This window comes from Babylonia areolata, chromosome 2 (genome assembly GCF_041734735.1).
Source record: "Babylonia areolata isolate BAREFJ2019XMU chromosome 2, ASM4173473v1, whole genome shotgun sequence".
NCBI lineage: Eukaryota > Metazoa > Mollusca > Gastropoda > Neogastropoda > Buccinidae > Babylonia > Babylonia areolata.
The window spans coordinates 52,986,839-53,005,573 of NC_134877.1; the positions used below are offsets into that span (position 1 = coordinate 52,986,839).

General features: G+C 39.2%; 1 protein-coding gene across 1 annotated transcript in view; it reads right to left on the bottom strand.

Moving 5' to 3' along the window:
- Positions 1-307: 307 nt before the first annotated feature.
- Positions 308-18,735, bottom strand: part of LOC143277728 (ATP-dependent translocase ABCB1-like) — a 51,575-nt gene continuing 33,147 nt past the window's right edge. The window contains exons 20-27 of the mRNA XM_076582629.1: positions 18,056-18,139; positions 15,253-15,456; positions 11,017-11,258; positions 10,220-10,379; positions 9,011-9,208; positions 7,037-7,243; positions 923-1,069; positions 308-508 (exon numbers count right to left, since the gene is read on the bottom strand). Coding sequence (XP_076438744.1) covers positions 308-508; positions 923-1,069; positions 7,037-7,243; positions 9,011-9,208; positions 10,220-10,379; positions 11,017-11,258; positions 15,253-15,456; positions 18,056-18,139 — 1,443 coding nt within the window. The remainder of the gene's footprint in view (positions 509-922; positions 1,070-7,036; positions 7,244-9,010; positions 9,209-10,219; positions 10,380-11,016; positions 11,259-15,252; positions 15,457-18,055; positions 18,140-18,735) is intronic.

The window sequence follows — 18,735 nt, forward strand, 5'->3', positions numbered from 1 at the left end:
ATACAGTCAATGAACTGAATCCAACAGAACTTTTTCGTCAACAGTTACATATATATGTGGAAAAAAAATGCTGAAACAGTGGAGGCACTGTTTGTTTAACACTTCTTATTATTCTCAACAGGAATTGTATGCAACGCATTTTATTGTTTATAACAGAAATGATATGCAACACTTCTTAATGTTCATGACATGAGAGAAATGATACGCACAGGCTTGGATCATACGAAACAGGCTAACATCCTTCACACATCACATCTAAGGCTCACAGATGTCTTCAACACCCTGAGGAAACCATGAAGCCAACACATTACTTCTGCCTGGCTTGTGCCGTGTTCAGCTTGCAGTAGAAGCCTTGCAAGTTCATCAGTTCATTGTGTGTACCCTCCTCTGTGACCACCCCCTGACGGATCACACAGATTTTGTCAGCGTTCGTGATGGTGGAGAGGCGGTGGGCGATGACAATACAGGTGCGGCCTTCTCTTGCCTTGTCCAGAGCTTCTTGAACGATCTGGTACATAGTGATAAACATAGTAATAACAGTAGTTATGATGATGATGATACCAGTAATCATCATCATGATAATGATACTGATAATGATAACGGTAACAATGATAATAATGCTAATATTACAGTGCACGTACACCCCTGCACAAAGTAACACAAGCAAAATATGTGCTGGAAAGAAGACCGGTAATAACAACCAACAGCAACAGACACACACACACACACACACACACACACACACACACACACACACAAATCAACATAGAGATTTTGACACCTGCAACTAAAGATTACATGTGACAAATGATCACAGGCTTTTCACTGTACTGAAATGATTCATCAAAGAAAACAGAAAGTGCTTGTTCATGACTTGAAAATGAAAAAAATTTAGAGAAGAAAAAGGAAACAGTGTATTTACCCTTTCACTTTCAGTGTCAAGAGCCGATGTAGCTTCATCCAGTAACAAAACACGAGGGTTGCGCACCAAGGCACGTGCGATTGCCACTCGCTGTTTCTGACCACCACTCAACTGGGCTCCTTTGTCTCCTGCTGGCGTATCGTAACCCTGAAAACACACCAGCAACCCTAAACATCAGCAGATGAACCCTGGAAACAGACCAGCAACCTTAAACATCAGCAGATGAACCCTGGAAACAGACCAGCAACCTTAAACATCAGCAGATGAACCCTGAAAACAGATCAACAGCCTTCCTGTTAAACATTAGCAGGCTGGCAGCATTACTGAGATTAAAATGGTCAATATTGCTCAGTTCAGTTCAGTTAAGTTCTTGGGACGTTTCATAAGCCTAGCGGCCTTTAAGTTTCCTGTCTAACAAAACTAAAAATCCCGAGTACTCTGTTTGCCTTTGATGTTACAAAATTAATGTGTCTATCGAATTTCAAATAATCGTCAACGATAACTCCCAAGTCTTTTTCTTCAAAACATGTATTCACATTCTTGTCTCCGTCTTAGTTTTGGATGACCGATGAAGTGAGGGCCGCCAAGCGTCGGGAACGACAGGCCAAGCACATCTGGCGCTCCAACAAACTGACAGTCTTCTGTGAGATCTATGTCAAAGAGCGCAACACACTGAACGCTATGCAGACCACCGCAAAACATCAACATTTTAGTGTTTCCATCTGCCAGTGCTCCACGTCCAAACAGCTATATGCTGTTTCAAACCAACTGACTGGCAAAAGCAAAGAACTGTTACTGCCAAAAGACATTCCTCCTCAGGATCTTCCTGATGCTTTTTGTACATATTTTACTGATAAAATCGTTAACATTCGACGTGAACTGTATGCTTGTCCACCAGAGAATCAGTTTGATGAATTCAAAGGGGTTTTAATGACATGTTTTAGAACAATTTCTGAAAAGACTGTAAGAGATTTTATTCTTTATTCTCGAAATAAGAACTGTGATTTGGATCTATTACCATCTAACCTTTTAAAGGTATGTCTTCTCCCCTTGATCACCAGTATTGTAAACCACTCTCTGCTGATGAATCTCTATTGTCACCCAACTTTTGAAAAAACACAATCTGGACTCGAATCAACTAAAGAACTATCGACCCGTGTCTAATCTGTCATTCATTTCTAAAATTACTGAGAAAGTTGTGTTACAGCAGTTACAGGAACATCTAGAGAAAAACGGTCTACTCGAAATTTATCAGTCAGCCTATCGAAAAAACAAACAAACAAAAACCAAAAAAACAAACAGCACAGAAACAGCTCTTCTCTCTGTTACAGACAGTCTTCTCTCAAATACAGAAAAAAAAACTTGCATCGTTAGTGGTATTCCTAGATCTGTCAGCAGCATTTGATACAATTGACCATCAAATTCTCATCAACTGTCCGAGCACTACCTTTGGCATTCGATCTACTGCTTTAAAATGGTTTTCATCATATCTTTCAAACCGTCAGCTCTGCGTTAAAGTAAGTCATACCACTTCTAAGGCTATCCCTCTTGTATTTGGTGTCCCTCAGGGATCGGATCTGGGACCTATTTTATTCACTTTATATACTCAGCCTTTGTCTGACATCATCAAAAGGCATTCATTTGATTACCATAAGTATGCTGATGACACTGGGCTACAAAAAGCCGCTCCACCATCTGACTTCAAAACAGTCATTAATGAGACGGAAGCCTGTGTGGCTGATGTAAAGGTGTGGATGGACAGAAATAAGCTAAAACTTAACGAAGAGAAAACCGAGCTCTTAGCTGTGGGAGACCGAGCTCGTCTCAATGAAATAAAAAAAAAAAGGGGGAGGGGGGGGGGAGCAGTCACTCTCGGCACTTCAATAGTTACATTTCAAACATCAGCTAAATGCCTAAGTGTACATATTGATCAGACATTGACCATAGCTGACCACATTTCATCCCTGTGTCGCTCATGCAATTTTCATCTTCGCAGACTAGCCTCAGTCAGACCATACTTAACGGAGAAAAACATGTCTCAGTTGGTTTCCTCTTTTGTCCTGTCCAGACTAGATTACTGCAATTCTACCTTAGCAGGTTTACCATCTTCCTCTCTTATTAGACTACAGAAAGTACAGAACAATGCTGCACGACTCGTCCTAGCAAAAAAGAAATCTGATCATGTCACACCTCTTTTGCATCAGTTACACTGGCTTACTACTTCCGCATCCACTGTAAACTAGCGACACTTGCCTTCCGACATTTTGATGAATCTCTCCCCCCGTATCTCTCCTCTGTGCTGGAAACGTACGAACCATGTAAAACTTACTTAAAGTCCCAATAACCAATTTAAAATGTGCAGGGAAAAGGTCTTTTAGGGCTCAAGGACCCCAAATTTGGAATTCTTTGCCATCGTCCCTCAGAAACGCTCCTGATCTCCAGACCCTCAAGTCAGATCTGAAAACGCACCTTTTCCGCAAACATTTCTGTACTCAGCACAATGGATAGTCCAAAGTCTGTTCGCCACATGGAGTTTTATGCCAGAGATATTTATACTCACGTAATCCTGTTTTAGTGCAGTTGATATATTTAATGTGTCTGGGCGCGCGCGCGCGCGTGCATGTGTGTGTGTGTGTGTGTGCGTGTGTATGTGTGTACGTGCGAGTGTGAGTGTGCGCGCGCTTGTACGTGTGTGTCTAAAAAATGTGTGTTTTTAAGGAATGTATTTTTTTTTTAATCTAAGCATTATTTACTTGATATTTTTTATTGTTTGGTGGATCATGCTTTTTTTTTTATTCATTCTGTGAACGCACTGGATTGAGCTGTTGTAATGTTTTATGTTATGCTCCTATCTGGCTCGATGATGTAAGGCGCTTTGAGCAGCATTAGTACTGGATATCGCGCCATATAAAAGTTATGAATTATTATTGTTATCATTATTACTAGCTTATCTATATCTGTCTGTAATGTATCTTCATGGCTGCTCAGGTTATAAATTTTAGTGTCACCCGCAAAAATTTTGCATGGGCTAATAACCATGTCAGGTAGGTCATTAATCAATATTGTAATGAGAATGGGGCTGAGTACACTTCCCTGAGGGATACCGCTTAAAACTTTGTTTTCTGAAGTGTATGTATTCCAAACTCTAATACTTTGTGTTCTATTTTTCAGAAACTGGACACCCATGCTAATACAGCTCCAGTTATTCCGTATGATTGGCTCTTTGCAAGAAGCCTTAAGTTTGCAAGGATTCTTAAGTTTATTCTCAACTGCTTTTGGAGTTATAAGAATTTCATTCAATGCAACACCATCGGATCTTGTAGCAGATTTTAAATGGGGAACATTATCTGTGTCTTCCCTTGTGAAAACACTAAAACAAATTATCAAGGAGATCTGCTTTTTCCTCGTCAGTCTCTGCCATACTCCCATCTTCCCTCTCCAGGGGGCTGATGCCTGTGGTCATATTCAATTTTGCTTCTAACATATTTCCAGAAACACTTTGGGTTGCTTTTACAATTTTGAGCTATTTTCTTTCCGTGTTCCCTTTTAGTTTTCCACATTTTCTTTGTGCACTGATTGCGCAGTTTAATGTAAAACTGATAGTCATTACCATCTTGAGTGGTCTCTCACAAGCACGATATTTCTTCTTTTTTTTATTCTTTTTTTTAACAATGCTTTGTTCATCCTATTGTGGTGCTACTTTGATGATGCCGCTTAACTTTCTTTTAGTTATACTGGCCTCTGTGGTGCATAAAGTCTGTTTTTCAATATATGACGCACATTCTTCCATTGTGGCATCATATTTTTCAAAAGGGCTCCAGTTAATACTGCTGAGGTCTTTCCTGATATTATCATAGTTACCTTCACCAAAGTCGTATCAAGTACTTGTTCTGTTGTTTTGTTTTGTTTTGTTTTGTTTTTGTTTGTTTGTTTGGTTTTTTGGTGGGTTTTTTTTGTTTGTTGTTTTTTTGTTTTTGTTTTTCTTTAATATAATTTTTTCATATGCAACAAGTCAAAAATGAGAACCCCATAGTCATTCTTTCCAAGAGGACTGTAATGTTCTATAACCGATATTAGTTCTTCTGAACTGACAAATATTAAATCTTCTCTCGTAGGTCTTTGTCCCTCTAAACGCCTTGTGGGTTTTTCAACACATTGCATTAGACATGCCTCTCTGACAGCCTCCACAAAATCAGTCCTCTTTGCTTGAGCAGCTGGTTGTGGTCCCCCATGATGCAGATATTGTCATACTTGATTTCATTAACTCCAGCAGTTTATCATGATTTCATCAGCTGTAATGGAGCTCTTTTATATAACACCAAGGGTCCTTTTTCCAGAATCATCTGAGACCTGGCACCAAACACTCTCCTGAAACGATGTATCACTTAGTAAGTTTTCTAGTTGGGCATTAAGGTTATCTCGAAAGTAGAGTGCTACTCCATGCAATGGCTTTGTATTCTTTTTTTTTTTTAAAAGTCAAAATCTAGGGTGTGATATTCAGTTAAATTTATTTCCCTTTGGTTTTTTGCTTGTGCTTTCTGTCAATGCCACAACATTCGCCTTCCTTTCTTCTATGAGTGCTAACGATTCACCCTTGTCGTTTAGAAAACTATCCAAATTTGTGTAAATAACAGTAAGATTATGTGAATATGTACTAACAGCAGCTGAGAAAGGAAAATTGATGTTTTAAAACCATTTACATCATAACCCTGCTGACAGCTCAGTCACTCTGCAGGCTGGTCGGCTGGTGAGGCCACCTCTGCAGCTTTTTGTGAAGGAGCAGAACCATTCCTTCCACCAGCGATGTTCAACAGTCTTTTAACAATCTGACCATTTCTGATTATAAGGTCAGTTTCTCCTGCTGTGATGCGATCTTTCACTGTCTGCCTTAGCTCTTTGTGTTTCTGCCTCTGAAAGGGGGTATGGTCTGGGTTGAAGTAGAGTCTATCTTCTTGTCTTTTCTTGTCTTCGTTCAGTTTGTAATAGTTCTTCAATATTTTGACTTGGGGTCTCTCTTTTACTTTGAATTTCAAAAGTCTTGGTCGGTCTTGTCTGCGTCCCTATCTTGTGATATAATGGATTTCTGTTTTGGTCAATACTGGGTCGATTTTAGTCAGTATTTTTTCAGGTTTGTGGTGTCATCTCTCTCTCTCTCTCTCTCTCTCTCTCTCTCTGTTTCCCCATCGCTTTCTTTCAAACTCACCAGCATCACACTCCTTTTCTTCAATTTATCCTCTTTCGTCCAAGGCTTCAGTCAGTTTCGTTTCAACCATCTTTTCGATCTTTTCATTCAGACGTTTGCCCATGTGTTCTGATTCTATTTTGCCATTTTTTACTTGCATTTTAGGGATCACTCTGATCAAGTGGTCAATTTTGGCTTCAGTTTCAGTTTTCCTTTCACAATGTTCTGCTTGGCACTTCTCACTGTTCCACCGAATACAACTGCCAGGACATTCAACCGGGAAATCAAACAGTTTCTTTGCTAAATGTGAGCAGCTGAAATGGGCTCACCGTTTACAGCCAAAATACCCAATACAGATGGTGTCTTCGATGGCTGCATCGAGCATGAGGCACATGTACTTTGGACCCAATCTTTCTTGTTTTATTTTGGGTTCTAAATGGTGGATCATTTGTCAATGGCGAGCGTGGTTGTTTGTCTGTTTGCTAACTTCTTCGATGAGAGTTGTTGTTTTTTTAATTTGGTGGAGGCAATTCTCAAAATATGTGAAAACAGAAAGGTGGAAGAATAACAAAAATAGCTGCTTACCTTGTTAACGTCTGCGTAAACAACAGAAAATAAACGTGCACATTGTGTTCATTTGTTTCCTGAGGCAAAACTGGGGAAGAAAATGCATGAATGTAATTGCATGCATGTGTACATACCACAAACATACCTATGAATGCATGCACATATGCATGCATGAGCATACATCCACACACATACACATTGACTCATACTTACACAAGCGCAAGTGCACATACATACACACACGAATGTATGCACACACGAGTGACATAATCCTTTTTGACAAAATGACACTTGCTTTTACATGAATTTTGACAAAAATGTCTTCCCGTACTTGAAACTATTTCCAGTACTCTATAATATGTTACTTTGGGTAAAGCAGCGATGAATTCATGGATATTGGCAGCCCGTGCAGCAGCGATGATTTCATCCATTGACACCACTCGCTCGTTATCGCCATATGCAATGTTTTCTGCCAAGCTCCGGTCAAACAGCACTGGTTCCTGGGAGACAATGCCTATTTGTGCTCTCAGGTGCTGCAGGTTCAGCTCTTTCACACTGTATCCACCTAACGTCTGCAACAATGAAAGCAACAATGTTGACGTAAAAATCACTTCGAGATGAGGCAAAACCAGTAGACATGGAGGAATCTGGTGAACAGTTCTGCCCCCGAGTTGAGGAAAAGTAAGACCAAGAAGATTTGTCCACAAAAATGGATGCTTTCATATCTAAATTACATGAGAAACAGAAATGGAAACAAATTACGTTTTAGAATCATCAAATTTGTATGCAAGCCTATGATTGTTAACAAAATTGCTTTTCTAGGCAACATTGCTTTTCCAGGCAAAGAACTGTTCTGTGGTGTAATATTTTCATTTGTTTACTTTCCATTTACGACGATTTTTACTTTTTTCACATGACTACAGAGATTTCAATCATGAAATGATGAAAAGCTTTTAAAATGGTTTCCATTCAGAGAAAGATATAGTCATTTACAAGTGTTTTACATAATTCCCATTAGTCAATCACTAAATCTTGTTCAGCCAGCACGCAAAATATTTTTCGTTCTGTTTCAAACCACCTTTACACACATTAAGCAAAGCCTTTGACCAAGTCATAAAAGTCTATAAATGTACCATAATTTACAGCCCACCAGGGGATAAGGAGCATAAGGCACACCCCATACTTTAAAAAAGCGTTTTATTTGGTCACACATAAAGCGCATACATCTGATACGACATAGAACCACAAAATATTGAAATGTACACGCATACGCACACAAATGCACACACACGCGCGCGCGCGCACACACACACACACACACACAGAGTTGTTTCACTCTATCATAAAATGTAACACTATCTTACCCGAATCCTTTTTCTTGTTATATAATAATTGATGTGTGGGTTGTGATCAGGGAAGGGTGTGCCAGTTACTCATTAGTTTATCTCTCTGATATTTGCTGATGTGCATTTTGAGTGAGCTGAAAGAGGTTTTTCTGTTTTAACTGCTTAAAGCAGACAATCGAGCATTTTGATTTTGAATTCAAATTTGAGAAAACAAATCACATGTAAAAAATCATATGTTACAACTCTTCCAATCGCTCATGTCAGGTCCATGAAGTAGAACAAAGAATTTACAGTCAATGACACTAAACTTTGGACTGGCAACTTACTTTAGGTTAAATTATTTATCTGGACCTGAAAATCCCGAGAGGTCCAACTCATAAGTGTCAGACAAAAACAACGAAAATATCAGAGCCTCTTTAGAAATTCCGGGTGTTGCTCCCTGAGGACTGATGTCGTCTTTCGGAGTTAATGTTGGAATCTGCCGTCATGGAGTCATCTGCGTCCAACACTATTCAGTCTTTGGTCTTTTAGACGTGCAGACCATTGACTTGATGATTTCCAGTATGAAGGCAGCCCTACGATTTCCTTTTTTGTCAGCAAGTGCAATAGCTTTCAGTATGAATTCAGCATTACATGCTATTTGCTTGGTCTTCGGTATGATTTACGGTTTGACAAGAAACTCTTACTGTGACTGTCATATCGGGACTGAAAGTTCAAGTGTAACTAATGTGGAACTGAAAGAACTCTGCGAGCTGTCTGAGTGACTGTCTGCTGTGTGAGTTTTGAAGTCCAGAAACAAGTGAGTTGTTGTCAGTTTGTTGTGTCCAATGTGCCCATGCTATATTTGAATTGTGTCCATGGTTTGCAAATAGATAAGGCGCAATCAACAGATAAGTGCTGGTGTCAGAATTGGTAAAATATGTGTGTCATGTAGGCCAGAAATTACGGCACAAGTTAACCAGAGATTTCCTCAAGAAAGTGAAGCAGACTCACCACAGATCCCTCTTCAGCATCATAGAAGCGTTCAATCAACTGCACTGTGGTACTTTTGCCACAGCCACTGGAACCCACCAGAGCTACTGTCTGCCCTTGCTGCACGGTGATGTTCAGCTTCTGCAGGATTTTGGCATCTGGCCGGGATGGGTAATGGAATTCCACATCTTTGAAAACCACTTCGGACCTGAACCCTTTCTGTAAACAGCAAAGATAATTACATTGATTGATAAAATAAACAAGAAAATGGGCATTTTTCATGAAACTGGGGTACAGAGAGAGGACTATGCCTTAACCTGTCAACACAGATGTATGTACAGACATAGAAATGTATGCACAGACTGACACTATTGACAAGATACAATTTAACCTTTCTATTCTATTTCATGCTCAGTGACAACTATTTGCCAAAGGAGATTTCGGTCACAGAGCATAACAGATTTTTTTTCTTTAATCTAAATGCAAACAACGGAACGAAAGTGCAAATAATCTGTAATCATACAATGACGTGGACGGAAATTTCCGACCTGGGCACATTTTTGTCCACTGGAAGGGCATGGAAATTTCTGTCCATGGCACTCAAGAAGTTAATGCAAGTCATATCCCTGATTTCGTTTTAAACTTGTTATAATTAGAAAAACAAACAAACATGGCTTGGATAAAATGTATATTTCTAGACTATAGGTAATCTTTACTTATGGTTTATTTTGTTTTTAATTGTTGATCTTTTCTAACAGGCCTCGAAACTTCTTTTTATAATCATTCACAGTGTCAAATATCAAAGTGTAACTGAATAATTAACTGTTCTTCACATTTCCCTGGCCTGCTCCTACAAATCATATTGGGGGAGAGGGATGGATGATGAGGGGTGTAGGGGGCATACATTGGCACCTTTCCTGATCCACTTACACTTTGTGTGTTGTGCAAATAAAATAATGAACTGTCACGCCATATTCTCTTCAAAGTTTTGATCTAATGCACACTTAAGTTGACTGCTAGCAAAACGCACTGAACCATCTAGTGGTGGCTGTGTCCATAGATAAATAAAGGGATGATATTTGATATTTGTAAAGGTCTGTCTTCTCCTTCATCTGCATTCATGAATTGGAACTCAATGAGCAAGCTTTTACATGTTGGTCGTTTATGTCATACCATTCAGGCAGTCATACTATGTAAGGGTGTCAACAATGGATGAAGCAGTTTACTTACAGGCAACCTTCCGCCCTCTGTCGACTGGCTGTTGATGCTGGGTACACTGTCAAGGAGCTTGATGATGTGTTGGGCAGACACCTGAGCTTTACTGGCATCTGGGGAAAAGGCACTGGCATTTCCCAAAGCTATGGCACCAAACACGATGGCTCCAAACACTCTGAAGAAACAAAGCATAGAAAGTGAAAACAATGGCCCCTAAAGTTGTTGACAGATAGAATGTATTCCCATATGCGAAAGAATTATGGTAACACAGCCGAGTGAAACAGATGAGTTTAACAGTGTTGCAAAACAGAATGGCAATCAAAGTGAAGACCACTGTGACCTCGAAAACCCATCCTTTTTTATTTTTCATATTTTTACTATCATTGGTTTACCCTTTGGCTGCAGACTTCGCTGCTTTATCTTCTATTGATTTTGGGGATTTGAACAGGTAATCACTGAGTGTGTCGGTGTTTGACATGAAATTCAAAACGTTTGGTGAAGTGAAAATTTCTCTTTTAGATTAAGATATGACTACGTTTGTTTTTGTTTTTATTTAAGGCACATGCTATACTGATAATGCAAATATTGTAACCTACTGGATTTCAACAATTCTGATAAATATACAACATAGGGAAAACAGAATTTGTTCAGTTTAGGGCCAAACGTACTCTGACTTGCTGTTGGGGTATAGATGCAAATGTTGAAAATATTTGGATCAGAAGGCGATTTTCAATTGAAATAAAATTTTAAAGATTTAGATCAGAAAAAAGACTAGAAAAGAAACGTAAGCATGCATAATACCAGTCACTCACAGGAAAACATCATCAAAGGTCATCTCTGACTCCTCGATGAGATAGGCACCCAGCATAAAAGCTGATGCGTACACAAAGTACAGCCAGCCCTGGGAGAAGCCGAAGGCAAAGCCCACAATATGCCCTTTCTTCAGTGTAGCGTTGTACGGTCCTCTCAGATGTTCCATGAAACGCTCTTGCATCGTGACCTCCCGGCCAAGAGCCACGACCGTACGCATGTACTCAATGGCCTCTGTGGCTGTCTATTGAAACAAACCAAGAAGCTATCAACAATGAGAAATGAGAATTGCTTCTGATACCACGAAAAACATGTGAGGCAAGGCCTTAAAGACTCATTTGTGATATACACTTTATCCAATGAAAAAAAAAGAGAGAGGAAAAAAATGCGATAAAAATTTCTTCTCTACTGAACATTATTAAGAAACGGGGATAAAAAGGTGTAAGATCTGCATTGAACTAAGCATGTTAAGTTTGGAAGCAAGAAGACTTACAGCACCAAAACACATCTGCCTGATAACAAGAAGTATTGATATCTAAACTTGTTTTTATTAGCGCGAAAAATTGATGACAGTATTCCATGTGACAACACCGTTTAAATCATGTTATTTTGTTTATCTCAAATGTTTCAGATATGTTTTTAAGCTCGCGGTAAAGGAGACATTGCCATAGCCTCAGGCACACCGCAACATGTTGCTGCTTTCTCCAGATCTGTGTGGACCTGTGTATGTAACCGAAATTGTGAGGTGCTGTCATTTTTTTCAAAGTTCATTCTAAACAATTCAATATCCTCTTTAAAACATTCATATACGGGATACAAGTCAATGGTGTTGTTAGTATCAATGTATGTGTTCTCTCCAGCATTTGTATTTCTTTTCTTTTAATTGCAAACAAGAAAAACAAAGTCATAACGTCTTCAAACCCTAACATACGTTCACGCAACTGTGAAGAGCCCAGTTATATTTTTCTTGATCTGCAGCCTCAATGTAATAAATCGTTCATGATCCGGAAATACGGCTTAATGCAGAAGACTTGCAATCTGCTACTGGTATGACTGTACATATTTTTTCCAATCTAAATTTGATACTGGCAGACAAAGTATTTCCAGAGAAAATGAATTTGTTAAAATTTACCAAAGACAGACACACACACACACACACACAAAACTGAACACTGGGTTTACTAAAGCGAGTAAACATTCCCTGGTAGAGAATCATCAAAAATGTATGCCTTCAGGGGCATATTGTAAAATGCAAAACAATATCAAGGTAAGTTGGTTTGTTTTTTGTTGTTGTTGTTGTTGTTGTTGTTTGAAAATGTGTTAAAACAACAAACAACAGGAACGACCCCATAACAACTCAGTTGAGAAAAGATTGTACATTCTTATCCTTTATAACCCATCCTATAAAAATCCAAATGCCTCGTCAAAACTGCTGAAACAAATAAAACTATCCCAACAAACCACAGTAATAAACAAACAAAACAACTACAACAAATAAAACTACCATAACAAATAACACTACCCCAACAAACAAATAAAACTACCATAAAAAACAAAGAACACTACCCCGATGGACAAACAAAATTACGGGAGCAAACACATAAAACTACCCCAACAAAACTACACCAACAAGCAAATGTAACTATATAATATAACCAGATATTTACCCCAACAAATTACACAAACAAATCTTCCCAAACAAAAACGCAAACTGCCTTCAAGAAGCAAAACTTGCCCATCAAATAAAACTACCTCCAAAACCAACAAACTAACAAAATCAACAAAGAAAACTACCCCAACAAACAAAACTGCCTTAACAAAGAAAGCTCCTGCAACAAATAAAAACAATCCCACAACAACAAATACAACTCAAGTTTTCAAACCAAACCATGTGAAACATGGGAAAAAAACATGAAAGGGAAAACATACTAGTATCACTACAATCACATTTATATTAACGTGTTCAGTGCCAGGCATTATTTTAGCTTGTGCTTCCTATTTGCCAGACGGTTTTGGGTTGCAAGGGGTAATAACTGACTAAAATTCGAGCACGCAAGAAATTATATATAATCAACACTTTTCTGAAGGAAAAGTGAACAGACTATCGACTTCTGATTGTTTGAAGCACTTTCAACACACTAGTTAGCTATGAGTGAACTGTACGTATAAACAAATTTCACATACTTTCTGAATATACATACTTCACAGATTGTAAGCAAATGCATCTAAAATAATCCCAGACTATATATAAAAACTAAAACATCCGAAGTTCTGGTACTCTACTCATTTTCAGCTCACTCATAGTTTCTTGGCAATTGCAGTTGAAATGAAGTCAACAAACTGTTTCTATTAATTTAATTATATTTACGAGAAATCGAAATCACACACACACACACACACACACGCGCGCGCGCGCACGCACACACACACACACACACACACACACGTGCCACTCCTGCATGTGCCACGCTTGCTCACCTCATGCTCACTTTCAGACAACATCAAAGAGTTAACAGTGACCCAGTTGGCATACAGTGCAGAGGGAGAGGGTTAGTACTGTAAGGAATTTCACCTGCAGGCAAATGCTGATCCCTGTCTTTGATCAATGCGAGCATGGTTTTCGAAAATCACACTGGTCCAGTAATTCATGCATGCCCTGAATAAGCGGATGGTTTTTCTTCGAGTTCAACTCTGTGTCAGCCACTCAGCGTTTCGTGGCCCCCTGTTCCGCTCTTTTTATTGCAACATGTAGCTCTACCACTATGCCCACAGGATCAATTCATCAGTCTCACTTTCATTCTCGTCAAGCGAACCATCTGACAGGACATTGTCACCACAAGCACTAACTTCTTCATTTTCAACGACTTGTTACGTTTCCGCAACATCTTGGGTGACAGATTCACAGAGGTATTTTGCAACATGCTGTTGTTTCAAGCCATTAGGGTAAGGTTGTCCTTCATTATCAGCCACTGACAGCGTCGTCCTAAATTTCTGTTAGGGATACTGACAATGATTCACAGTAATTACCATACACAGCGTGATTGGCTGTTGCTCCTCGTAAATAATGAAATAGGTTATATCAAGCTTTCTGACTGGTGGCTATCGGGAAACATTTAACTTTAAAACAGAACTGCGATGGAGCTGCGACTACGGTATGGAGTAAGTCTGACACTAACGAGATGGATAGCAGCAGACTGGATGTGTGCACCCTATAAACTGTCCAAGGGGATGCCACAAGGATCTCTCACTGTCCACTATAACATCTATTTGTAAGGGCTTGAAGATCGAAACAACAATGGAGTAGCTTGTGTGCTTACTTAAGCAGATGGTGGCCTCCTCTTAAAACTTCGAAAGATGCCCAAGAAAGAACTGCAGTTGTCCAGAAACAACTAAACAATATAACCCAATGGTGCCAGGAAACAGGATCTTCCATCAATCCAGCGACAGCTCAAACCCTGCTATGCACTTTCAACAACAGAACTGAGCAAGTCACCACAGCCCTCTCATTCGATGGAATTCAGATTGAGAAAACTGAGAGTCTACGCACAGTTCAACGGGATGCTGAACTTCAGAAAACATACTGAAAACACTGTTCTGAAATGCAAAAAGGGACTTTCAGTATTAAAGGGAATGGCAGCCAAAGGCGTTGAACAACGCCACTTCTTTCTGCTGTATCACTCACTCTTCTCAGTGTAACTGACTATGGGCTAACAAAACTTTCTTGCAGCAGCCTCCTGACGTTAGAAAGAATTAAAAATGAAGCAACGCACTGATCCTCAGATCAATGAAATTAAGACACTCCTACTAGAGCCATACAATACCTGCTTGACCTTCCTCCAATGAAGGCCAGACACAAGTGATTGATTAGAACAGGTTAAGGCCTATTTCGAGCACTAGAAAACCCTAAAACCCACTGCATGATACAGTGAAGGAACCAAAGGCAGCCATATAGGATGTGTAGTTAAGGGGGCAATACCCGAATGGTTAAAGCGTTGGATGTTAAAACTGAGAGTCCCGGGTTCGTATTTCGGTATTGGCGCCTGGTAGGTAAAGAGTGAATGTCAATGATTTATACAAACTTGATCAGTACGCTGGGTTTATGCAAAGATGAGGCACCAGACTTTTATTTTTCAATAGAGCAGACATGGTGTAGTGTATATGGACCGGTCCATACGCTTTGACACCTCCATAAATCTGAAACACCTATGCCAGGTAGTGACACACTTGACCATACTGACCTTTCCAGCTTCTTCAAGTGCAGCCTTGTTGCTGCCAGCTACACCCGCTAAAATGCGGACTTCGAGGAATCCACAGAGGATGATCAGTGGCAAGAACCCAATGACGAGCAAGGTGAGTTGCCAGCCATATATGAAAGCAATGATGAGACCAGTTCCCAAGTTGGCTAAGTTCATGATGAACATACCCAGTCGAGACCCTGTTGCCTGAAATCAGACCAGAGAATATCTTTTAATTCAGCTGTTCCAGCATAGTCTTCTAAACTCATTCACAACATAGCTGATGTTATAGACTTTACATGTTTCGATGTTACCATTTTTTATAACATGTAGCATTTTTCACACAAACAGCACTGCTTTGATTTAATTCAGATAATGAGAACAGCATATATAGTCTACAAATATTATCTATTTATTTGGTGAAGTGAAAACTTATCTTTCAAATTGAGATATGACGGAGTTTTTGATTTAATGCGCATGCTATACTGATAATGCCAATATTGTAACCTACTGTCTTAACACACACACACACACACACACACACACACACAAGCACATGCAAACACACACACACACACACACACACACACACACACACACACACACACACACACACACACACACACACACGCGAGTGGATATACACTCACACACTTCTTTCATACACTTAAGACTTCAGATAACTAACATGTATTACCTTCTGAGTGCCGAAGAATATGTAAAAATTGCTCTCCTCTTGCTAGAGAAATTTGAGGAATCAAGGGCAATAAAAAAAAAATCTAACACAAAAACTATAATAGATACAGAAAGAAAGTGAATGTTTTTGCGATGATGATTCTCAGCATTCTGTATCTGTTTTTTTCCCCGATTATTTTTAAAGTCTATTTCCATCACCACAGAATGACAACCGAAACGAAAACAAACAAAATATCGCTGGAGATCACATGCTTCTTGTCATTTTATACCCGCAGATGAAAATAAAACAAGTTATAAGGTTATGACAACAATCACAACTCTTGCAGACATGTGAGTGAATAACCGCCCTAACATAAACGGTCAATTTATACTCAAACTGTGCAGTCAAGATTTGTGACACCAAAGAACTTCCTCTTACAGAGGAAGAAGCTTTTTCAAAACACTAAGTCTGTCCCTGCTGCACATGTACGTTTTACAAAAAACTGACTTCTGTGCATGTCAATTTGCTTCTTCTGTGAACAAGTCCATCACCGGATCAGTGACAAACAACAACAACAACAACAACAAAAACCACACGCGAAAAAAAAAAGAAACATATTTCCAATCTTTTGCACTTTCAACTTTGGGTTTCATTGAAATCAAGGATAACTGGCTGTTGTTCAAATCGCGGCTGTAATCAGTATAAAAAAGAAAGGAGTCTTCCATCTAAACAGTATTTTTATAATCTAGACACATCAAACTAATCATTCAAAGTATGTTTATGTTCATTGAACCAAACTCCGATGAAGGCAAAATCGGAATAGATGTATGTCTTATATGTGTGTCTTATACGAACTCGGGAAGCACTTTGAGCAGGATGACAACTAACGTCTTCTAGGCACAGAACGGGTTAACAGACAATGTAGCTTTGCTACTTTTCTGTCCTTATTGTTCTGGTACCAGAAAATCTCCATAATCTGGTCCTAAACTGCAACTCACATGAATTCACACACACGTGCACACACATGCATACACGCAATTTAAAAAACAACAACACTTTTTCAATGAATGTATAAAACAAAATCTCATCTTTTTCTGTAAATGCCAGTAAACATAACTGTTGCTAATTAAACTATACCATTGTTCAATATTTTGAAACAGTAAATCTGAGAACAAAACAACAACACCACCAATAGAGGTATGTCCCTACAGACTCACTTGTGACACGCACTTTATCCAGTAAAAAAACAGAATTGAAAATGTGTTCTGTATTAGATAATATAAAGCTTCCAGAGAAAAGAACATGTTAGCAGGTTCAAACCAAACGCATTCGAGAATAAGGATACTTACTAACAGTGCTTTTCAGACCTATCAATGTCGTTCAAAAATTAATATCTAAACGTCTGTTGTTTTTTGCGTAATAAATCGATTGTGGTATTCGAGATGATAACGCCGTTTAAACCATATTATTTTGGTATATCTCGATTATCTAAGAAATTCTTTGAAGTCCGCGCTAAAGGAGACGTTGCCATCGCATCAGGTCACCGCAACAGTCAACTGTTTTCTCTATTTCTCTAGATCTGCGTGTTCGACACTGACGCTGACTGAAACTTCAATGCGGTCCATTCAAATGTTCGTTCTGATCAATTCAGAATCCACACGTGGATCGTGTAATTAGTGTCGCTCACTGTATGTGTTCTGTTTAGAAATTGTTTTTCTCTTCTTTTAATTATGAACAAGAAAAACGAGATCAGGCGATTTTTTGGATTCAGATCCCCAGCGGCCAGCGAAATAAACCGTTGATGATCCGGAAAATACAGTTTAATCCGGAAAACTTACAACCTATTCATGGTATGACTGTGAAGAATTTTTCCCATCATATTTAATCCAATATTGGTATTGGCAGACAGTTTTTCCAGAGAAAATGACAATGTTATGTTCACCATGGACACACATATATACATGCAGACACATACAGACACACAAAGAAACACACACACACACACACACACACACACACACACACACACACACAGAGAGAGAGAGAGAGAGAGAGAGAGAGAGAGAGAGAGACGAATACTGGGTTTACACAAGTGAGTCAAAAACTAAAGACAAACAAAAAGTTACATACTCCTTGTACGAGAGAAGCATCTGTAGCCAGCCTGGTGGTTAATGCACCAGTGTTGTTGCTTTTGTTATCATAGAATGAGATTTCCTGGAAAAACAAATACACGGCATAAAACTCACTCCAGAGCAAATCAAATCATGTTGCTTACATAAGTAAGCTGACTAAAACGGGGCAACTTAAGGGCTGATTCAGAACAACTGCAAAGTTGTTTTTTTTTTACTGTAATAATGTCACTATAAAGCGAACCTCACCCCACCCCCAGCATTAACACCTTAAGACAGTGTCAACAATCAGGTTTTCAAGAGAACAGCTGCACGTTTTATATTGTTGTTATTTTGTTTACTGTGTTTATTCACTCTGTGTGTGTGTGTGTGTGTGTGTGTGTGTGTGTGTGTGTGTGCACGCGCACGCGCGCGCATCTGTGGACTGTGTGCATGTACGCGCAGGTGTGGGTGTGCACCTCTGTGTGTGTGTGTGTGTGTGTGTGTGTGTGTGTGTGTGTGTGATCAGTATCACAACATTTCACATGAGAGAAAAGTACATATGCATCTCATACTGCACATATATACACACCATTCAGCATTGTTCCGCAAAATCTGTATTTTCTACTCTTTTAATTCACTTTGTCACAGATCTTGAATGCATGAGTGTCATCACCTCAACCAGGTTTATATTGCAGCCTA